The sequence below is a fragment of the Patagioenas fasciata genome, chromosome 7 (genome assembly GCF_037038585.1).
Source record: "Patagioenas fasciata isolate bPatFas1 chromosome 7, bPatFas1.hap1, whole genome shotgun sequence".
In the NCBI taxonomy this organism is placed as follows: Eukaryota; Metazoa; Chordata; class Aves; order Columbiformes; family Columbidae; genus Patagioenas; species Patagioenas fasciata.
Window position 1 is genome coordinate 21,099,194 of NC_092526.1, and position 23,899 is coordinate 21,123,092.

At 40.4% G+C, this 23,899-nt stretch overlaps 1 protein-coding gene across 2 annotated transcripts in view; it reads right to left on the reverse strand.

Annotated features, from left to right (window-relative positions):
* ABCB11 (ATP binding cassette subfamily B member 11) overlaps window positions 1-23,899 on the reverse strand; it is a 44,881-nt gene that overhangs the window by 6,229 nt on the left and 14,753 nt on the right. For both annotated transcript variants that reach the window (XM_065840709.2, XM_065840710.2), the window contains 16 exons: window positions 23,384-23,517; window positions 21,400-21,571; window positions 19,524-19,648; window positions 18,602-18,776; window positions 16,678-16,791; window positions 14,749-14,859; window positions 13,686-13,811; window positions 12,557-12,760; window positions 11,131-11,301; window positions 10,548-10,749; window positions 9,772-9,850; window positions 8,691-8,826; window positions 6,870-7,031; window positions 3,074-3,178; window positions 2,814-2,975; window positions 195-398 (listed from right to left, as the gene is read on the reverse strand). In XM_065840709.2, the coding sequence (XP_065696781.1) occupies window positions 195-398; window positions 2,814-2,975; window positions 3,074-3,178; window positions 6,870-7,031; window positions 8,691-8,826; window positions 9,772-9,850; window positions 10,548-10,749; window positions 11,131-11,301; window positions 12,557-12,760; window positions 13,686-13,811; window positions 14,749-14,859; window positions 16,678-16,791; window positions 18,602-18,776; window positions 19,524-19,648; window positions 21,400-21,571; window positions 23,384-23,517 (2,382 nt within the window). The remainder of the gene's footprint in view (window positions 1-194; window positions 399-2,813; window positions 2,976-3,073; window positions 3,179-6,869; window positions 7,032-8,690; window positions 8,827-9,771; window positions 9,851-10,547; window positions 10,750-11,130; window positions 11,302-12,556; window positions 12,761-13,685; window positions 13,812-14,748; window positions 14,860-16,677; window positions 16,792-18,601; window positions 18,777-19,523; window positions 19,649-21,399; window positions 21,572-23,383; window positions 23,518-23,899) is intronic.

The following is a 23,899-nucleotide window of genomic DNA, read 5'->3' on the forward strand; positions in this document are numbered from 1 at the left end:
AATTCTTCCTTGGGTTCTGGAACTGAAGATTGTTCCTAACAGCACTCAATAGTGGCCCATAAATGTATGAAATATTAAAACTTATTTGCAAAACATTGCCAGTTTCATTACATTTGAATTACAGATGGTCCCAAATGCCCGATTTTTCAGCTACCCATGACTGCAAATATAAACTAGTTTTTAAATAACATTACCCGTCCAGTAGCTTCCAGCGCTTTCTTGTCCTGAGAGGCGAATCCTGTCAGCATTTTAGCCTGCACAGCTCCAGATAAGGCCAAAAATGGCAAGAAACACAGTATAACTAAAGTGAGTTTCCAGCTGAAGTAGAAAGCAATGATCATGGCCACTCCAATGTTGGTAACGGAATTGACAATCATTCCTATCTGTGATCCAGTTGCCTTCAAAGAAAAGAAACACAGATGATTGACTTGTACTCCAATAGTAACTTCAATAATCTTTAATACAATTTAGAGTTTTCTGAAGTTTTATAGGAAAATTTAATTAAAATATCACAAGGCACCGGCGGCTGCTGACTGCACTGGAATTTAGCCAGTTTGGATATACTGTTTCCAATTACTTGTATCAAGAGGACTGCAAATCTCCAATATTCCTTTTATCCACCCGGCTTTCCATTGTGAACTCAGAAAATTGTGTCTAACAATTGTGAGAAACATAATCTAACAGTTGACATGAGTTCCCTTGGTTCCCTGGGGAATCACTCATCTGAATACTCAGCGTAGCCCCTACATTCATCCGTCTAGATTTAAATAATAAATAGAACCCTTTTGGAACTTAACAACAAAGTTTCAGCTGTGCTACAATCAGTAAGAAACATCACTGAGGAAGGACAAATTAAAGTTGCATTTTTGCCTGTCTCTTTATTATGAGGAGCGGTTGAGGGAGCTGTGGCTGTTCAGCCTGGAGAAAAGGAGGCTGAGGGGAGACCTTATTGCTCTCTACAACTGTCTGAAAGGAGGTTGTAGCATGGAGGGGGTTGGTCTCCTCTCCCAAGTAGCAAGTGACAGAATAAGGGGAAATGGCCTCAAGCTGTGCTGGGAAAGATTTAGATTGGAAATTAGGAAAAACTTCTTCACAGAAAGGGTTGTCAAGGACTGGAACGGGCTGCCCAGGGAAGTGCTGGAGTCACTGTCCCTGGAGGTGTTTAAAAGGCGTTTAGACGAGGTTCTTAGGGACATGGCTTAGTGCCAGAGTTAGGTTATGGTTGGACTTGGTGATCCTGAGGGTCTCTTCCAACTGAAATGATTCTATGATTAAGGAAGGGTTTTAAATATGCCTTTGACATCACCTTTATTGAATGCATTCATCTTCTCATATATACTTCAAGAACACTGTTCTTTGTTATAAACTTGATTTATTTACTCAAAAATTATTTCCTTTCATGGCAGTAAACAACAGCCCTGGATAGGAACTAGGTTGCTATGCATTAGAAAAAAAAATACATTTGCTATCCTTGACCATTTTCAGTCAAATTCATTCACAGGATGTGAGCTTGCAGCACAGAATGCTCATCATCTGCTCCTGCTCTGACCAGCAGTGACAGTGTGAAGTGCTCAGGGGTGGCCAGGGTGGAAGGTGCACCTCCCAGATCTGCAACCCAATGGAACAGCCATGGGGCTGCTCTTAATGGGATCCTGCAGCTCTAACACCCCACACGCACTCCAAGATTCTACTTCTTAATCCTGTGCAGATGCAGACATTTTCAGAGCCCAGACACTCGCCTGCATCTTCTCACCTCAGCTGGCTCTGCAGCAGCAGCGCTTGGCTGCACTCTGTGTCAGGCAGTGAAGGGCAGAGGACACTGCTGCTCAGGTAGCTCTGGTGTTTTGCCCCAGCTGTGGGTAGAATGGCTGTGCCCCGCTGCTCTACACATGCTTAGAACAAAGATGTCCCTTGGGAGGCTATCAAATGGTTCAGTCAGCGGCTTACAAGTTTGTTTATTTCAATTACAATATACCCTGTAAGTGCCCGAAAGGGCTTAAGAGGTTTGCAGCTGATTTCTCTGATTCTGTAGAAATTGCTGCTGATAGGGGTTTTGGGAGCCTCTTCTCTCATTTGTCTTTTAAATTCTTAAAACTTCAATTAATACTTTCTAAAAACTAACCCACCATCTTCAGTCAAGTTGAAACAGGACAATTTTTGTAACAAAGAAATCTGTATGTTTCCTTCTTTGTTTCTAGAAAATTGCTTGCATTAGAGCCAAGTAAAATGGCATCTGACTCACTCCTACCAAAGCATCAATTCAGATAGGTAGGTACCTTTTATAGCTCAGCATAATTTAACTCTCATCCACTAAGGAACACAACACATGGAGTTAGTGGTTCACTTTCCCAAATAGTAAGTCACACTAAAACTGGCTGCATAATTCCCTGACCAGAGCCCCAGCCAGTACTGTAAACTCGTGTTTCAAGTAGACTGTCAGTCTAAATGAAAACTGTCACAACAAGTAAAATACCATGCTGAAAACTTGAAAACAGGATTAGTGAGGAATGTTGCTAAAATAGTAGTCTGATGTTTTTGAACTAAACAGTTAAGCATTGTGACAAGAAGCTAAATAATCTCCAGAAAAAAAGAAATGTAAACTTTTGCACTGGATGCTCCCTCAGGTTCCACTAATGGTTTGTATTTTATTGATTTTTGTGTTCTTTTTCTGGTAATACTGGCAGGAACGATGGGCAGTAAATGGTGACTTTATTTGTGCTGGTTGCAGGCTAGTTGATTTCTGTGACAATGTGCCAAAATAGGCCTTCAGTCAGTGCTTATAGTAAAAGAATTCTTAAGCTACCAAGTCTTACCCCTTGGACCTGAGAGGCATCTGTTGCAAGTCTTGTAGTCAAAGCACCAGGGCTGTTCTTCCGATCATCGAACCACCCAATGTCTTGGCCCAGCATAGCCTGGAAACCAATTTTCCGTAACCGTCTTGTAAGCAGCTCACCAGACTTGGCAAATGTGTATCCCTGGGGTGCATAAGAATAAATGCAGATAATGCACAGAAAGAGATATGCACAGAGCAAGGGATCAGAAAGAAAATGTACCCATATTGGACTGCTATTACCTGTAGAAACTGTGTGAAAAACGAAATAATTCCAATAAAGACGAAGAGCAGGCAGACACCATTGATCTGGATTCTTTGTTCTTCTTCATCAAGAATGGAGAAGGTCTTAAAAAAAAAAAAATGGGTGGCATCATGTTAGAAGTGTCAGTTTTGCTGCATGTGAAGTTTATTCATGACTCCCTATTGCCAAGTGCAGAAGCCCACCCTAGAGCCAAAGCCAGGACACAGAGCTCTCCCTCACCCCTTGCCAAGACCTGGTCCCTTGTTTTTCCTAAGGTGAGCATGGGTACAACATAATGCTTTTTACTCCTGTTAAACAATAAGTTTATTATACTTGGTGTCTCCACATACTGCTACTACTTGTTGCCCATCCCTGTTTATAATACAATTAACCAATCATCCCCTGCTCTAAACAAGATCCAGTGTGATAATCAGCAAATTGTAATGAAAAAACAGCCTAGCAGCAAAACAACAGTGCAGCAGCTCCCTCACTTCCTCTCTAATCTATGACAATTGCAACTTTATTGGACCATAAAAAGTGGAGTCTGTGTAAGCAATTATACCCTAGCATGACTCTTCTTGCACATCACTAACAGGTTATCATCTTTATGAGTAGTATTCAGGAGAAACCTATGGTCTTTTGCTGAAGGAGTGTGAATACAAGCTATTCGCTTACTGCTGGGTTCCTGAGAAAAAGCATTAATGCCTCAAGTAGAGTCCTTCCCATCCTCCTGTCTCCATGGTATTTCCTTTTATCGCTTGGTCTTAATGTCTGCTCATTTTCAACACCTGCCAGCATTACTTGCTGCTGCTGAAGTAGAGGTCCACATCTAAGTAGCTGTCCCTTAACAATTCCTTTCAGTCAGAGCAGTTCATATGTAGGTCAGTTAGCCTACCTGAAGCTGTTAAACTACTTCTGCTGCTTTTGGATATAAGCCACAGCTCATGTTTGTATTTCTCCACTAACCTCAAATTAATTCTGATTGGATTTCACAAGTAAAAATTACTATAAATTGATTAATCTCTCAACCTGTAAGGTGTTATTAAGAACAACCTGTGCATTTGACTTCTATCAAAATCACCTTGAATTCTTCTAGGTAAGTATTTAACAGTAAATAGAGAAGAAGGAATTTTAATTACAGCTGCAAAATATAAAAAATCCACAAAAATAAGCTTAAGTACTAGTCTTACAAGCTCAACCCAAGCTATTTGCATTTTGAAGTGAGCTATGTGTCAAAGTAACATGGAAGAATTAGAGCATGAATCTGAGAAAAAGAAATAGCTGTTCTCTAGTGGGAATTCCACTTCAAGCATTTTAACTTTGTACATCAGTACCTTGGCAACAAAACAAATCCTACAAAATCCGAAACGATAGTATCAAAATGGCACTTAGCATTTCAAGCTAAGAGCTGTTCTAATGCCGTGCTGTCTTATCAGCACCAAAGCATATTACTTCCTCAGGTTAATCTTTTCTAACAAAAAAAAATCACTAGGTATGTTTCAATAAAAAGAAGAGATTGCAAACAAAGGGTTTTTTTCCCCTTGCAAGTCTGTCCTGTAAAATTGAACTATCCCATTCTGCAGCTATCCTAACATGCTCAGGTGTGTATTTCACCTATGTTGTTGATTTAAAAAAATAACATTGATTACAGTAACATGTGGCATGGACAATAGCATGAGGTCTATAAAAGGAAAGAGTTGTTGCTGAGGTGTCCCTGTTCAGATTATACAAGTTTCAATAGTTTTAGCATGGACTATCTTTTATCTGCAGCCATGGGCCACATGCCTGATAGCAGTGGGAGCACATCTTCCAGTTAAGTTTCACTAGAAAGGATCCATTTCCCATACTCTGAGACAGTTCCACAGTGGGAACCAAAGCACAGTAAGAAGAAACTACTGAGAAATTTGTTCCAATGGTACACTTCTGATCTGAACTGATCAGAAGACATGTGCAGTATTATCCAGTACTTCATTCACTTTTTAGGATTAATTTCTGAGAACCTTCAAGGCAGCCTTTGCTAAATTTATCCTTTCATTTCATAGCTGTGGGGATTTTTTCCCTCACTTCCCCAGCATATTGGTCTCAAAGTACAAGCCCACATGTCTGTCACAACATCATCGCAGATACTCAGACAGCTTGGAAAGCAGATGCATATTCCATCTGCCTGACTGCCTTGGCACCAGGCAGAAATGTTTTAAATTTATTAATAACGAAACACAGATGTTGGACTTTGCTCATGTTCTTTATGGCTTGTTTTCTTCTTGCAACCTCTCTCCTTTGATGAACGGAAACCTTCAGAGAAGGAATTAATCCTTGGCAATGAAGGCATTTAGCATCTTGCAGGATGACATCTCCCAGTGTCTAGAAAAGCTCTCTCAAAAGGAATCAAAGGTTAGATTCCAATCCGTAACATTCTGTGATTCTGTGTCATTCACTGCAGAATGCATGTAGCAGCGTCTCACCTGTTGTCTAGTGAAAGCCACAGTCCTTGGCATGAGGTTTAAACACACAAAAAGCGTTTGGAGGTAGCACACCTATGGCTAGAAGGCCAAGCACATTGGCCAGGAGTCACTAACCAAATCACCAGGGACTGGAACGTCTTTTGCTCTGCCCCTCCCTGGATCCTGGCTAGCAAACATCAAGCTGCAAGTAAATGTGATTCAAAGTCTTGAGTAACTTCCCCGACAGAAATGTCTAAGGCAAAACACCCTCCTCCTCAAAACCAAGAAACAGCAAAAAGTCAAGTTTTCCTTTGACAGGTTGCTGGCACTGCTATTAGGAGTATTTCTAATCAGTAGCCCAGATGCTGGGGCATTCAGTCAGTCAGTCTTTCGTGCCTGAAAGGTTTTGGACCTCCAGTTTCTGGAACAGTGTCTGCTCTTTAGGTCATATATTCTTTGTTACACATATATGTACCTACAATGACCTAAGCAAGTAAGTGGGAATCACAAAACAAGTTTTATCCTATCTCAGGTGGGTACACAAACCACAAAGCGATAGTGGCATTCCCATTTTCTTCCCAGTAAAAGTGTCATTACTTTACCCAATAAGAACAGCATCAATAGAGAAGTTTTTCTCTAGCCTCCTAACTCTGAAAATTTAGTACACTTTCTTAGGCATTAGAGCCATGCTGAATTTCTTCAGGCAGCCCACTCTTTTCCCACTAACTTGGCAGATGATTCCTCAAAAAGCTGTTTTACAAAATGGGAAGAATCCTCTTTCTATTATGGGAAGCTTTTGAATGAAAAAAACAACCATGGTTGAACTCTTGAAAAGTTTCAAGTAAGGCCGTGTTTTTTGATGGTAATGCATACTTTAGTAAATGCCAAGGCTTAAAGCATATTCCTGTTTTCTGCTTGTCTTCCAAACTTGTTGATGCAAGTCTTTGAACTCATACAATTATCTACCTCTCCCAGGGCATTCTGCAGGGAGCAGGGAAAGACCTCTGCATGTCTCTCTCTCCACTGTACCTGCACAAGGTACATCTTGACTCATCTAAAATATACCCTATGCATCTATAGAAACCCACTCCCAGCAGTTCCTGGAAAGTGACAAGAGAGACAATGACAAAGAAATGATAATGCTAACAAACCTACTCCTTCAAGAGCTCAAATGGTAGTGTGATGACAGTGATATAAATATGTCTACTGAATAATTTTTTATAGGCAAGAAGGCTAATCCCATTTACTTGATAGGATCTGAAGACTTCCTCAAAACATGTCAAGCTCTGCATCATACATTCACTCCCCTCTGCTTCAGAGCTAAAATACACTTGAAAATGTTAACATAACATACCCCAAGAATCTGACTGAATAACAAAGCATAGAGTGGACTGACTGCTCCGTTCGCAGCTGCTGCCAGAGACCCAAGCACCATGTATGGCCATTCAGAGGCATTGTACTTCAAAATTCTGGTAAATGGTACAGGCTTGACATCTTCCTCCACAACAGCAGATTCCTAAAAAAAAAAGGGTTGGATGCATGAAACAAATGCAGTCCCCCGGTGATGTTCTCCCTTGGACAGTGAGTTAAAATTGCATAATCTGCTAAATGGTCATCTAGGGCCAAACAGCCGCTCTAGTTTTGCACAGGAAGGGGCAGTGATGGGTCTTGGCTGCTGTCCGGAGCTCTTGTGGGCATAGGGAGTCACAAGAGGGTTACATAACCAATTACCTTTACTGTCCGTGGAGGAAAAGAGAGATATTAATGCCTTGTGCAGCTCTACTTATTCTAACTTAAGAGGTTAATTATGACTCATTTCAGATTTTCTGCTACTGAAACTTAAGCTGTTCTATTTTTGCTGCCTCCAGATGAGGTGTGATGCAACACCTTCCTCACAAGCATATTTTTGTGTCACTCATGGAATCTTCTTAAATATTATTTTAAAGTATCATGGGTGAACACAGTGATAAGACTCTGCATCAAATTAGCAGGTATGCTATGTAATTAAAACAAGGGAGGTCTCAGTGGTAGTTGGAGTCAGGCTTTATACATGCTAATTATGCCTCCCTTCTGTGAAACATCCTCAGACTATATACTGAGTTCCCATAATTATTCCCAGAAAGAGCAGAATATTCATCATCAAATTATAACTTGCCCTGCAGTTTAATTTGTACAGTGTTTTTGTAATACACAATATGCTGAGCCCTGCTCATCTCTCTCAGTTCATATGGCTAGAAATGCCCAGACAAAATGGACATTTGTCACAGACTGAAGAGTAGAATGGCTCAAACATTGTGGCAAAACCAGTTCATCCAGCGACAGGAGATGGGACACCTCTAGTAGCAGGAGATGGGACATTCATGAGAAGGTGGATTGCGATTTACATATCAACGCCAAGCTCACAAGCCACAGACCAAAGCCAGCTGGCTGATACAGGAGGTGTGAGATGTGTTGGAGAGCACATAGCTCTGTCTTCTGATAGGCCCAGTATGACACAAAGGGAAAAGCTGAGACCCTTCAAGATGGCCTGAGACCCTTCAGGACTTTTCTGTCTTTTGCAAGCACCTCCTCAGTAACACCTGCACAAAGGACCGAAGATTACGCAAGCAGACAACCCAGAGGGCTATAAAGGCCCACTGTGTACAAGCACTGGTGGTGCCCACCCACCATCCTGAGGACCACTCTGCCCACCAGTCTTGCCACATGAACTGAACAAAACACCAGAGGATGTCGCACATCACTGGATCGGAGACTACGAACCCCATCATACATAAAGTGGAGCCATAAGGATTGTGAAATCTTTCTCTCTCTCTCTTTTTTTTTCCTATACTTCTTTTGCTTTCTTTTTTTATAAGTAATATAGTAACATAAGATTTACAGCTCCACATGTACCGCAAACCTTTTATGTTTACCAATTGAACCTACAATAATATAAATCCTTCTGCCACCAAATCATTTGCCAATCGGGCCAAGCTGCAAAATAAAAGCCTTTTGTTTACAGACCTTAAGTATTGTGTATACTGTTTCGCAACAGTGTAAGTTTAAGTAAAGGATCCATCCAAAAAGATGTATCTGCCCACAACAACTGTAACAGAGGCACATATCTACAGGTTATCATTACCAAGTAATATAACCTGTTTGGCTAAAAACTGAATAACAAACTATTGGACCTGACCTCTTTTGCCTGTCCATCATCCTCTTCATAAGAAGGCATCAGATACATAGACTCTGCATGATCTCCTGCAATGGATAATGGAGGGTCAGGGACCACATTAGAGAGCTGAGATCTGGAGCGCTGCCGAAGTGAAGCTCTGTAAAGAGGACAGAAATGGTCTGTTCTTCACAGCTCAATAACACAATATTTGCTTGCAAAGCAGGTGCAGTTCTCGTATGAACTAAATCAGGAGTCACTGAAGCAAATCACAGGAATCCCACAGACCTTTTCATTCTTTTTCTATGTTCTCTCAACTTCTTGAGAAGATAATATCCTACCAGGACAAATACTTTTCAAAATCATATTGCACACCCACCACTCAGACATTGTCTTATATGTACCCTGTACTGTGTATTTGTTAAGCAAAATTCTGGTGTATCCTACTATATTTGCACAAGCTGTTAAGACAGCAGGTCAATTCACCATTATGACTATCAAGTAATTCAATCCAGCAAAACAGGATACTGAAACAATCCACCACTATCCCTGACAAAACCTAACCCTGTAATGTAGGAGACATATTCACTTGCATGTCTGACATGAGCTTGCCTGAAAGAAATAAGTGTCTAGCTACAAGACAGTCTGGTTCGTAAAATGCTTTAACTTTCATCAAGTAGAATCCATAATGAAATGTCCTTGTACATTGCATTGATTTCTTCAGCAATTGCACAGCAAGTCATTCTTCATGTGACTACACTTAAAGTGCATTAGGTAATACAAATACATGGCTGTATGGCAGTAATATTAAGAATGGAACATTAACACAGTAGAACCAGAACTAGAGAGACGATACTATGGATAGAAAGGGGAGTAGAAGTAAGAGTCTTGCTATTTATCCATGAGCCTTCAGTCAGTAATGTATTACCCATGCTATTTCTTTCCAAGTGAGCTCTGCCTTTATAAAATGCCTGCAGCCCTTCCACTCTCTTTCATGCAACATACAGGGAAGTGATTCATTAGCACTATTGGGATTTTGGAATAGTGGGATGAAGTATAAAGATCTGGAAACATATTGAGATTTACAATCATTTTTAAGACTCACCGCAAACTGGCCCGATAGCTTCCTCTGCTGAATGACTGGACTTTCTCAAGATTTGGCTCAACCACGTTATTTTCTGCTGCTGTAAAATATAGTGTATAGAGCTCTTCAGTTTGTGCTAAAACTGCATACAATCTAAGTCCACTGTGGCTCTGCAAAAAAGTGCAGTGTCTCCAAGTCATAACTGGAATTCTTTGTAGAAAGTAAGGAATGTGATACAACCTTTCTACTCAACCTACACGTACCATAAGTTTTATATTTGTATTTGACATGATGAAGTTAACTGAAGAGTAATCCAAGGACCATCTCACTTGGGATGTTTCGCTGTTTTAGCACTCTAATTGCTCTCTTAAGATAATTGTATCTAAGATATCCACAAAAATACAACAGCTCATTCTATTACACCTCTTTTTCCAGAAGCTTTTATTCAAATCTGCCTCCAGTAAAACAAATAGGGTGGTTTCAGCATACTCTGTAGTTTGCTTGCATTTCAAATGCAGCAGGGCCAGACTGTCAGCACTAAATGGAGCTATAAAGTGACAGGTATTGCAGGTCAGGATTAATGTTTCAGGGCAGATCTATATTAGGAAGGTCATTAAGTGCATATGCAGAAAAATACTTTGGCCAGGTCTATCAGGGTGTTACTTCTATGAATGTTAAAATTCAGTCATAAAGGTGGAAGAAAAAAAGAAGCAGCAACTAGCTCTCCTTAAAAAAAAAAAAAAATCTGCATTCTGTGGAATTCCATGTCATTTTATAGAAGAAAACAAAATGCTTACTTTCTTTTGCTTCTCTGCTAAGTGTTGTGTCTCCTTTGCTTTGCAAGGTCACCAACATGAAATAAACCCCTTTCCTCTTCAAGAGTTCCTCATGAGTTCCTCTCTCCACAGCCCTTCCATGCTCAAACCCAACGATGACATCGGCAGCTTTGATGGTTGACAGGCGGTGAGCTATCGAGATTGCTGTGCGGCCAAGGCGAGCCTGCCAGGGAACAACAACAGCCCCATTCCCAGCAAACAGAAATGCTTGGAACCAGCACTATGTTACCTAAGGTCTGGTCAAATCAACAGGAGTCATTCTAGTTGTTTCAGCTGACTTTGACTTGAACTCCATCCATAGCCCATAGATGAGCTTCTGTTTTGAGCAATGGGAACAATGGGAGCTATGGATTTCTGTTAATGTCCCAGCATAAGAAAAAGATCTATTTACTGTCAATAATACTAGGGTTCTACTTGCGCATATGAAACAGCTATTAAAAAAAGCTTCTCACTGCTTTGTGGCAATTCTGCAGGACCCTCCACAGAACGCATTAAAAATAATTTCTGCCCTTTTAAGTCTTATTTATGCTATGCTATAGCAAACCTTATGAAGTGCTTCTTGGACCATTGCTTCACTTTCATTATCAAGTGCTGACGTAGCCATGTCCAGTAGCAGGATTTTCGGGTTTCGCACAAGAGCTCGAGCGATAGCTATCCTCTGTTTTTGACCTCCACTCATCTGGCTTCCACCCTCTCCAACATGAGTGTTGAATTGCTGTGTAAAGGAAAAAAAGTGAAAATTAAACAAATAACAAAAGGGTCTGTTATGCTTCTGGTGAAGACATTGGTAAAAATGTCTCTCAGATTTGTCCTGAAAGTAGACTTTAAAAATATATCATCTTTGAAAGACAAAAAATTGTTAGTGTAACAGATTCAAAGGAGAGCTGATGAAATAACTTCATAATGAACAGCATCATTTTGCCTAAACTGGGGTTCCAACCGCAAGCCAAAAGCATGTACTGATGAAAAAGTGAAATGTTCTGATTTGGCTCAAAATGACTATATCAGCAAAAGCTGTAATGGAGAGGAAACACCTGCCCATTCTCCATCAGATGACTTGCCAGCAAACTTTCCACAGAGCTGGACTTGTCTGCTGATGGCCTGTGACTCATGAACACTGTGTCTGTGACTCAGGGACATCATATTCTGGTGGCATTGGGTTCAGGTAGACAACACATACAGCCTAGCATCTCGAGAGCCAGGATAATTATATTCACCTAAAGCCAAATCTTGTTTAGTCCTTCATTTCCAGGAAATAAAGAGGGGCATTTACAGTCTTTCTATGAATAGTTGCCTGGAAGTGCATAGGTGGAGGATAAAAAGTACATACTGACATGAGTTAATGGTACTTGAAACCTGTCAATCAGATTCACTGCTGTAATTTATGCCTTTGAGAAGCTATTTGGCAAAATAACATTCTGGAAAAGTAAACAGCCCAGTAGTATGAAATGTGGGCTTTGTAAGGAGGATAATATAGGACTGATCAAAGCCCTGTCATCCTGAGGGAAGGCACCAGGGAAGAGGGAACCTCCAAGTAACTTACAGAGCTTGTAGAAGGAAAGGAGGTTGTGAGGATCAGTACAGACTGCTCAAAAGCATATGCTGGTTAGTGACAGTCTGGGCTCTGAATTGCTTTTGGCCTGAGCAGAAACACATCTCCATAGCATGAAAAATACATATTTAAAAATCATGCTGTGATTATTGCCATGATATTGGATGTTGTGCATATGATTCCCGAGGAACTAATTCTTCTTGGTTTGTGGGGGTTTGGTTTGGTTTGTTTTTTAACTTGGTGACATATACATAGTAAGACCTAATTAACTTTAGTCAAAGGAAAGGTTGCTGCCTACTATCTGTATCAATCTTCTGCCCTTCCACCTGAGCACAAATGGCTGCACGGAGTGAGGGACAAAAGGATTCTCTATTTTTTTAATTAAATTCTGCCAAACATTTTACAAGGTTCAGCGTACCTGCGGCAAATCCATGATGAAATTGTAAGCATTGGCCTGTTTGGCTGCTTTGATTATGTCTTCCGTGGTGGCCTCATCCCGACCATAGCGAATGTTCTCTGCAATCGTGGTGGCAAACAGCACTGGCTCTTGCTCAACAATACCAATCTGTGAGCGTAGCCACTGGATATTGAGGGAACGAATGTCATGGCCATCCAGGGTAATCTACAGAAGCAAATTAAAACATGGACAAAAATAAAGTCAGGGCATTATCACTTACAGTTCAGAGACAAAGAAAGACATAATGGAAATGAAAGGCCTGTGATACTGTGTTTGCATGATCAGTATAAAAAACAGCTTTCAGACATAAAAGAATACAATGCAGTGGCAGTAGCGTATGCTCATTCTTGGGCCTAGGTGTTGTGCTCTTTGATTTAATTTCTCAATACCTCTTTTTTTTTGGCCTCAGAAGTAAAATCAGGTGGAAAGTAACCATCAAAATTATGATTATATGTTTACAATTAATTGGTTCTTTGTCTTTTATACATTCAAATACAAGTCACCATGTATGTGCTTTGTGCCAACTAGGATCACGCAAATGGAATGAGGCTGTTAGTAGATGTAATTTATATTCTTAGCCAATTCATTATTAAATGATAATTACATATACCAGGGCAATATGATAGGATAATCACAGAATCACAGAACGGTTGGGGTTGGAAGGGACCTCTGGAGATCCCCTAGTCCAACCCACCTGCTAAAGCAGGGTCACCCAGAGTAGATTGCACAGGAATGTGTCCAGGAGGGTTTAATGTTGAATACTGTGTTTTCCAGAATGGAAAATGATTTGTCACTCCTGAATTATTGTATCTATAGGTAGAGTTTTTACTCAAAGTAGCACTGAGTATTTATTTTCTCCTAACAGTTTTTCTCTTTGACATAATTATTTTTTATAAGACTATTCAGCATTCCCCTGAAATGTACAAGAGGGTATTTCAGAAAAATAATAAATAAAATAAAATAAAATAAAATAAAATAAATTAAATGAAAATAAAAGTTAGCTGTCTTCCTTCCCACCTTGGAGAAGGAACCATGACATTCTGTCAAGTCCCTAAGGCTAGAGAAACACATTCTAGGCTGGTACACTCACCATGCCATCAGTGGGGTCATAGAAACGCTGAATGAGCTGTATTGTTGTACTTTTTCCAGCTCCACTAGCTCCAACAAAAGCTGTTGTCTCTCCTGCTTTAATAACCATACTAAGGTTATCCAAAATCTAGAGAGGAAAAAAAAAAAAAAAGAAACAGCATCTACCCATTCAAATTCTCTCACAGTCATACAACCAAACAGGTATATTCTGTATCTTAAAAGGAAGATTCAAAGTAATTTCATGAAATTCAGCAAAATATTATGAAGAGGAAAAAGAAACCCAAATATTTTACATTGTTTGAACAACTTATAAACACAGAGCACTGTTTTCCATGATGGACAGGCAGATTTTGATCTTTGTTTCTTCCTGTTCTTCATCATCAAGAATTAGTCAAGTTAACACCATTGGAGAACTTGGCAATAAATCCTCTTTAAAGAACACTGTACAGGTATTATAAATGCCTGTTACAGCATAAATATTAAGTAAGTAACAGTGAAATTATGTAGAAAAATCTGATGCTTCATATTCCTCTCTTTAGAAGAAATAGCACTCATTTGCTTGTCCAACAATATACTTTTCCAAGGAAAATTTGTTAATTCAAACACAGTAGTAGTGAAATAATGGGGTATACAGTCAGTGCTCCCGTACCTTTTCGTAGCATTTTAGTGGGTCACATGGCACACCCTCAGGGTCATGGAAGAGTTTTATTAAATCTCCTGCACCATTCAGCTCATTACTTTGTGTCCTATTCTAGCACATGTTGATACAAGTGCAAAACTGACTGTAAGAAAAGCTGCATGCAGGTGATTTTGTCTGGAAGTACTACGAGTTTATGTTCAGCAGCAAGGAATATGTATGGCAAAGGATATGTCAGAATGGTAAAATAAGCAGAATGGCAAGTAGAAGAACCCTTTAACAGAAGAATTATTTCATCTACTTTTAAACAGAGCATCTGGGATTCTGGAAAACAAACTCTACTGAAAATCTAGAAATTGCTGGCAGGACCAGGGTATTTTGATTGTTTACAGTAATTGTGTTCACAGAATGAATGATGAATAATTACCTTTACATCTGGTCTGGAGGGATAATGGAATGTTACATTATGAAATTCAATTTCACCTCGTATTTTATCGAGCTTGTAGCCATCTTCTGACATGCAATCAATGACAGGTTTCTAGGATAGAATTTATTGTGTTATTTATTTGCTGTTAAACAACTAATGCTGTTGCAGTAGATAAATATTCCAAATATCCTACAAAGCCATGGCACCTCTGTTTGAACAGCACTTGGCTGTGCTGAGCCAGCAGCAGGCTCTGCCCCAGGGACATGAAACTGAAGCCAAAGTGACAGGGGAGTTGTCAGTGGTGGGTAGTATGGGCAAGACGAATGCACCCTTTTCTCATTTGAGGCTTCCTGCAATTACCGGAGTCAACCATTCAGCCAGTTTTTGCTGGACCAGCATAGCTGACTGAGGCATTTTTGACTAAGCTAATTTAACCAGTCACTCAGGAATAAAATCATACTATGTAAACATTCTCCTACAGCACCGAACCACCAATTCATTGCTGCAGATCTGCATGCTTCACCACTTTGCATTTAAAACATCCATCCTTGTTCAGCCAGTCCTAAAAGCTGGAATCCTGATTTGAAGTTTTCCCTTGAAGTGCTTTGGGTCTCACAAACTTTTGTCCAGGTCTAACAGATTGAAGGGAGTTTTAATACAAGAAATGTATATGTTCTCAGATGTTAAGAACAGCTAAAAGATTGCTTCCTCTTTAGGAATATGTCTTACTTAAAGTCAGATACTAAGCTATGAAGCAAAGTTTCACTGATCCTGTGAATCGGAACCTCAGCATGGCTATAAGCTTAGTGCCAGAAAAAAAAGCTGTACAAGGGCAGGGCTGTGCTTTTACTGTCTAATCACAAATCTACAAATGCTGCAAGCAGATGGATCTAATTTTGTCACCTTTCTCTAGACAGATGAAGTCTCGCTTTAGTTTATTTGTTTTTTTTTATATACCCTAAGGTTATCTGGCTCAGCCTTATCTTGAATTTTGTGATTAATTCTTACTGTTGCAACTCTTGGTGCTTTTTGAATTTTTCTCTACAAAACATTTCCCTCATTTATCTCTTTTTTCAGTGTATTTTAGAGCTTTAGCTCAGGGAGTGCATTTATAAGGCATATGTGTTATTTTTGTTACAGAACATTGAAGGGTTACTAAAAGGTCCATTAGTATCACCACAGCCCCTCTAGCATTCTTTATACACCCTTATGTGTTCTGTACAAGACAAGCACATTTTAATGTGTTGACACAACTTTTAGCACAATAAAGGTTGTCAATGCCCAGAGATACTACGTGCTGCTAAGAAATCAGCAGCATTTTGCCAGTCACTAAATTTATACAGATATAGAAAGGAATGCTCATCAATAAATGCCAGTTGCTCTTTCTCATGCAACCTTATTTCAACTATCTATCTGTCTAGATAATATTGTGATTTAACATTTATGACTGGTGTGTCACCAGTGCCTATGCTAATTTGGTCTCATTTTAACTCAGGGTAGCTCTGTGACAGATGACAGAATCCACCTTTGCCACTAATGCCAATAAAGCCACATCTTTTGATGCCACCTGGAGGCTGGGAGCTAGATGCTTGCCGCAAGTTTGGCTGCAAGGTGACTGTTACTGCCTGCCTGTACACTTTCCAGGAGGCAGCGCCTGTCGGTAACTGTACATAAGGCGAAATGGGAGTAAAATACAGCAGTAGGAGGGATAAAACTCCATTATTCAGTAAACAGGCCACTTAAGACATCTGTTCAACACCCTCTTTAAGCCGATGTGCACACCACTAGACCTTTCTATTGCACAGTCAATTTTTCTTTAATTGCACTCATTTTTCCTCATTTACACAGCAGATAAAACTACTGCTGCTTGGGGCTTTTAAAATCATTTTTCCACATCAAAGTGACACAGCTTAGAAATGCATTACTTACTTTATCTATTGTCTCAAAAACATTTGCTGCAGCACCACGGCCAGTGGCAAAGGCTTCCAGACAGGGAGATGCTTGGCCAAGATTTAAAGCTCCTATTAAAATGCCAAAGAAAACCTGAAGAAGTGGAAAAATATTTTAACAAAATATGACAATACATTTTTATTACACTTTAGAGCTTAGACAGGCAAATCAAACCACAGTGGCGTAACGACTTCTTGTGCACCAGCTGAGCTGCAAGGACTCACTATATGAGCATAATTAGCCCACAAGCTAAGAAGCAATCAAGGACTCAGCTAGCCTTTTGAATACAACACAAGCCCTAGTCAGGATAAATGAGCGAGCTGTTTAAGGAAATACTACTGTTGAGAAAGACATAAAAGTTCACAGGCCTCAGTTCTCCCTTGCACCGTTAGTGGTGTTTACTGATAACAACCCCATGGCTAAAGTGGAAGAATCTACTGTGAACATACTGTGCACTGCAAACATCAACACTGTGATGTATAGATCATGCCAGAAGTTCATACTCAGCTTTACTACAAACTAATTTTCTTGTGTGAATGAGTCCCAAAGCAAGTAGGTTATATGCATGTCAGAATCCATCATGAACAGAAAGAAGGAAGCAGATTCTGTACATCTGATAGGAGAAAAAGGAAATGCAATGCTTAGTGTATCTCAGTGCAGTAGGGCTGGTGCATGACAGTTTTTCAGCGAGCAGGAAAATAATATTTAAATGTTTTGTACCTACAAAACCCCTCTTCTTTCCCTCTCCCCCTGCCAGAGGAGGAGTGTATGGTAGAAAAAAATGAAGTACAAGAAAAATGACTGGAAAATGAGAGGAAGAGGAACATAAGGGAGAATGCCTCCATTGACAGCTACAATTTTTCAGCTCCAGGGTAGTTTCCCCCTGCTTGCCATTTGTCATTTGAAGGCACTGAACTATGGTTACCATGTGCAAGGCAAGGAAATTGCTCACTTTGTTTTTCGAAGCACCACCTTGTATCAACTGCTGGTGGCAAGAGCAGTTGCAAATTATTTCCTGTGAGGGACATCATCCCTGAACAGAATGACTTGATTTTACAATGTTCCCGGAGTAATTTACTAAGCTCCATTTAGCAGGGAGTTTTGTACTGCATGCTGCTGGTGGTTGGGTGTTCTCATAGCATGCAACAGGGAGAGAAGGAGCAAAAATAGATGTCTCATCAGAACACCCAGGACTTACCAAGGTTCAGGAAAAATTTACTCTGGGTCTGGACTGGAGCCTGCCATTTGGGCAGTCCTGGCTTAAAGCAAATAACCAAAATATCTGTAGATGTTAGTTTTATTGCATTTAGGTCATCAGTGTCTAAAGCATCTACTTTGCAGAAGTGGATGCATGAGTGCCATGCAGGTTAGTATGGTTTTTTGTATACAACTGCAGAAGCCACAGCCATGTGTGTTTATATCAGCATATATGTTTACCTGTTCTTTGTCATTTATAGAGCTTGGTGGGCAATTAACAACAGAAAATTGTGATCCAAAGTAACAGAAACTGTTCCTGAGACAAGTTAGATTTTATCAAACTTTCTTTGCTGAGGTTTCTCTTTATCACAACAGAGTTTCTTATCATAAAGTAAGTTCCAATATCTCAGAAGCCACATGCTGACCCACACAATGGGAAAGCTAGTTTCAAGCCTCTGTCAATTGTGTAGCAGGCTCTCAAATGGAAGCCTCTCTGATCACAATAGGCAGCATTCCAAACCTTTAAAATAAACAATTGTTTTTTAATCTTATCCAATTGTGTCATATACTTTCATACATATACTGAGTATTGATCTTTAAAACTGTTTGTTGCCACAAAGCCACCAGATACAAGAACAAATATGTGTTCCAGAATTAACATTTTAAGAAACAGTCCAGAAAAGTTGCATCAAACTAAAATGGGTACCTGCAGAAGAGTGCCAGGTGAATACTCTTCTTCTTCAAGGACAAGTTTAGAGCCGTACCAAAAGGCTAATGCATAACACAGGAAAATTATAAGCCACATGTAACCAGTGAATGCTCCCATTATTATTCCTTTTCGAATTCCCCAGTGCTGAGCAAACACCAGATTCTTATCATATCTGTAGAAAGAGAGAAAAATAAAAGGGGATGAAATGAAATTGACAGAAAATTCAAACTGAGGAAAGACCAACAAAATGAGGCGTCTTCAAAGACTGGCTGTGCTATAGTTAACAGAAGGTCCATGTAAGGTTGATACCTCTCACTGTGAAGTGAGAGATCACTGCTGAAACCAGTAATGCTCCCAGATCATTAAATCCTTGTATGTTCCAGTGTAATAAGTACAAGAAAAGCCACACTCACTGCAGACACCTCACCATGGGGTTTGGCGTTTTAGCAGAGTGACAAAGGATTTGAGAATATGGCCAACGTTTCAGAGGATATCCTGCAGCCTCGTTATGTTTTACACAAATTTAAGAGAAATTTGCAGCTTAACATCGTCATCATCATTATATCTTGCTAGAACTAGATCTCCTACTTGGCTTGAAAGTATCCGAAATTTTCAGATGTGCTGCAAAAGTAATAGACAATGTTTAGGGGAAATTTGACAGCATGTTCTTACAAGCGGAAATGACTTGAAGACAGCATTGATGATGTTTTATTTTACTGATTAACTGAATTATGAAACTGGTTTTGTGTATGTAATGTTATTTGAAACCTAAATTTCTGTAACATACATGGATACAATTCTCAAAGGTGGTTGTTGTTGTAGAATTTAGAAATTAATTTCCATGACTCTGAAGTACATTACAGAGTTATGTTGCTACAGGAAAAAGAAACCAGAGACCTTACAATTTGTCCAAACAAACCTTTCAACTTCTTTCTTCTCCCCACCAAAAGCAGCCACTGTTCTGATGGATGAGAGCACTTCATCAGCCACAGCTCCAGCTTTCGCATAAGCCTTTAATTCTCGGCCTGTTAGTTTTGCCACAGCCTACAAAAGCATAAGAAGTGCTGGTTTCACCTGAACTGTGGGTGCAGACAAGGACAGGAGTAAGTAGTGCTGGCTGTCACACTGCGCTGTCTCCTCTGCATAAGGTCACCTCCTCTGCTCCAAGCAGGCTTTTATTAGGTATGCTGCACACTTGAAGACTTGTCTTCTAGTATTATGGCATATACCTCTGTAGCATATGTTGTGCAGAACAGTTATCCCCTTGGCCAACAGCTCTGCTAAGTAGCTAAAACGGCAGAAAGCAGCTGACAACAACTGCTTTCCCTCTCTCATTGCTGCTAACTGGGCTTAAGCAGACTGCAGACAGAGGGTTTGGGCATGGTAGGACGAAGGGTGAGCTTAAGTGGCAAAAGCAGCCCTTTAGCCACCGTGGCAGAGCCCAGCTTCAGGAAGAAGAGATATTAGTACTGATGGGGAAGGATGGAAACAGATGTTGCCCACCACTGTGCTTTGTTTCTTGGGCTGGCAGCAAACAGGTCACTACACAGCAGCCCAGAGCACACTGGATGTCAAAAGCTTACCTAGGCTCAAAAAAATGCCCAAATTAATGGAAGCAAATGTAGTCATGTACAATTCCACACAAAGATGCCACATTGACTTAGGAATTACATATCACTAGAAATTCTGAAGTGTCATTATTTTCTTTCTCTCTTCAAATATCATACCCCAGGCATCTATTAGCCACTCTTGGAGACAGGAAAACAGGATAGATTGACCTTGAGTCTTTTTTCATGATGGTAAAAAACAAAGACTTGGGCTGGAAAGGCTTGTAAGAAGGAAACATTTAACAGTGAGTGTGTGAAATGAAAGAGATGGGGACAGAGGAATAAGAATAGAAAAGGGGAAAACTATAAGCATGAAGGGGAATGAGTTCAGAAAGACATTGCAAATGAAAGAGAGAGGCATTTGGGGGTTTATTTCATTCCCTGCCAGAGTTCTGCTTTTCCACGTCACCATGAGTCATTATTCATGTCATCCACTTGCAACCAGTACAAGGTGGAAAGGAGAGCACAGGAAGACAAGAAATTAGTCAGTTATATTACAGGTTTTATAGCAAAACGATAGCAACCTGTTCTTGATGTGAAAAAAGTGAGACTGACAAAGGGCTGAACCCAACCAAAGAGCAAAGTGTGGGGGAGTGCAGAGGAGGAGCAGGAGCTGCCCAGCCCTGATGGGTGTGGGAGAGGAGGTGAGAGGGCATTGGATCCTGCAGTTTCGCTCTTCACTGTCCTTCCTTTGCACAGTGAGAGGCACTTTCTAGAGAACGGTTGGAGAATAACTAGGAGAGTATACAGCAGCTGCCAGAAGCAGGGACAGCTTGAGGTAAGTTTGAGCAGTTGTTTTCAACTATTTTTCATCTCTAAAAGCCCCTCATTGACATAGAGATATCAAGTACAGTGTCTAGTAACCTTCTCAACCAGGTGTGTAGTAGTAGAGAGAAGGTGTAAGGCCAGGTTCTGATCTCAACAACCATAATATCCACCCACAGGACCCAGTAGAAGGTATGCTTATGCTCCAGTCTTAGAAGCAGGATATACTATTCTGGGAATCAGAATAAGCAAAGTGGGAGCAAAGCCTGCCTCCCTGCAGCCCCTGTGCTGATGTGACCACGATCTGCCTGTCTTGACTTTAAGGGGATGTAATAACCTTCTCTTCCATCAAGCCTCCCAGCTCTATGGCATGACCTTCCCAGCTCCTCATACTTCAACACAAACTGCTCATAATTCACTTACCAAACCATAGACAGCCGTTCCGAGCCCAAGCAGAGGGCTGACTGCAATGATAACCAAGGTCAGTTTCCAGCCACTGACAAATCCCAGTAGGAATCCACACACAAAGGTGGTTAAACGCTGGATAAAGATTGCTACTTGGTCAGCAATAGCCTCATTAATTTTGTTAACATCACTGGAAAAAACAAAACAAAACAAAAATAAACCCAGAATATTGGTGAGCATATCTTTTGTTTGTATTGCAGGTCTTGGCCACATTTGGGTTAGTTGCTTTCCCTTGGAGAGGGTTCTGCCTCACCCCTATTCTTTCTACCATCACCCCTTCCAAACCTGGGCTACAGTGAGAAAACCTGGTGCCTTTGCAATGGCAGAAGGCTTTTATGCATGGATACTGCACAGAACACATTGTCTTTTCCCAGGAAGTGGTCCTGCCAGAAGATATTCGCTAGCTGGTTCTTACTACTGTGTCCCAGCTGATTCAAAGGATGGGGCAGAGACATCCCAACTGGATGCAGCTATCCCATAAAGGAAAAGCAGTAGAACTTATATGGCATTCCTCCCATCATGGACGCTGGGAATGCACCATACCACCCTGCTGAGGGGCAAGGAAAAGGGTGGAGGGTTGCAACTCTCTTCTAGTTCCATCTTCTACCATCTCCCTGTTCCTTCTCCACTCTATCAGGTAGTTTGTTCTCTAAATGAGAGTGGAAAAACTGAGGAGGGCTACTTTATCACTGGAGGCAGTGGGAAAATTTGACAGCTCTTTCACATAGGGGACAGTGGTGCAGTGATTAACATCACCCGGACCTGTAGGCAGCTGCAGAGTTCATTTGTTCTCTATTACGCATTGCCAACACAGAAAAAATATCTTAAAGAAAAACAGTCATTATACTTCTGCTGCTCTGGGCTACTACATCGCTCCTGACATTAGAAGAACTGGGAACTGCCAGAGTAAGTAGGAGCAAGTGTTGCTGCGTTTTAAAGTGCAAAGTTGTTAGCTTATTGATATATCAAGTGAAATTACAGTCCATATTGAAAAATTCAAGAGTGTTTGGTTGAAGAACATGTTTATATTTCTTCTGGAGAATGTTTTTTGCAGTCAGAAAGCTTTTTGTAGGCACAGAACAATGTTGTTTGAAGAAATGGGGAACTGTTATTTATTAGACAGATACGTGCTCAGATCCTATTTTTTTGTCAGAGAAATTGTTCACAGTGACTTACACTTGGCATTTATTCTTCATAAAAAGAACACCACAGAAACTCGAAGATACCACTGGGCAGTGAGTAAAGGCAAATTAAATCCCCTTCAACTACAGAAAAATCTTCTGCAGATGTTAACGAGTATTATGCAGGCACGACTGTGAACAGGGAGCCATCTAGAGTTGGCATATTTACCTCACAGCTGCCTTCAGCCTGTAAAGAGGAACAACTAAGAAAAGAAGCAAGCCTTAAACTCCACTTTTCTCCTGTTTGTTCAGATTAAGGAGGTTTCTCTGTGGGTCCCTTGGGTCCCTTTCTAAAGGTAGATGCTTGTACCTTCTCTAGCAGAAGATTAAGCTAGGCTTGCTCTTTTCTTTTAAAGCCACCCGAAGCAAAGCGTGCCCCTAATGTAATTTTCTTTTCTGGGAAGTGAGACAAGGTCCAAACCTACATCTTCAGCCTCATGGAACTGTGCACTGGCAGCCAAATTATAGATCACCCTGAAAGGACTGGGCACAGAAGAAGGGAAGGACAAACTGGCAAAAAATCCCCACCCCAAACCCCAGCAAAAACCCCCCACATTTACTAATGGGCAAAGGACAAAAGATAAATAGCTGTGGCTTAACAGTTACGGCACTCATTTCAAAGATGGGGGAAGATAATCAGCCTGTCCCTGCTCCCAGAAACATAGCTGTATTTTATATTAGAAAATGTTTGTCTAATGCCTAGTTATTGGCGTTCTGTTGTGTTTGGAAGGAAGTACCTATGTTTTTTCTAGATTACTTACTCAGAAATTCGGGTGTTCAGTTCTCCTACAGATGTACAGTCAAACCACCCTATATCCATTCGCATTACTTTCCTGAAATAAGCTTTCCTGATTTTCTGTATCTGACGAGCTGCAGCCATAACCCAAAGGCAGATCTGGGAAGAGCATAATGTGGCTGATAAATTGCAGTAAAAAGTCTTTCTACTTCCAACAAATGGGAAAAAGCAATTTGGTTAAAATGGGAAAGAACAATTTCGCTATTGAGCAACTTACTATTCAGGTAAAATATATTCTAGCTACACAGACACAATAGTTGTTTTATGCCCTTTATCTTCAAATAATCTAACCATTTTATAAAGCTTCTCGATCAAGGATTTGTCTCAGTTCTGATAGGCTGAGAGAAGATGCAAGTTGAATTATTTCTGCCACATGAATTACATGAATGTCATTCAGATAAATTTTTTTCCATCTACAGTTTTAAGTAATATAGGAATGACATCCATTCTACCTCAGCAAAACTCTGGGATAGTTTTCAGG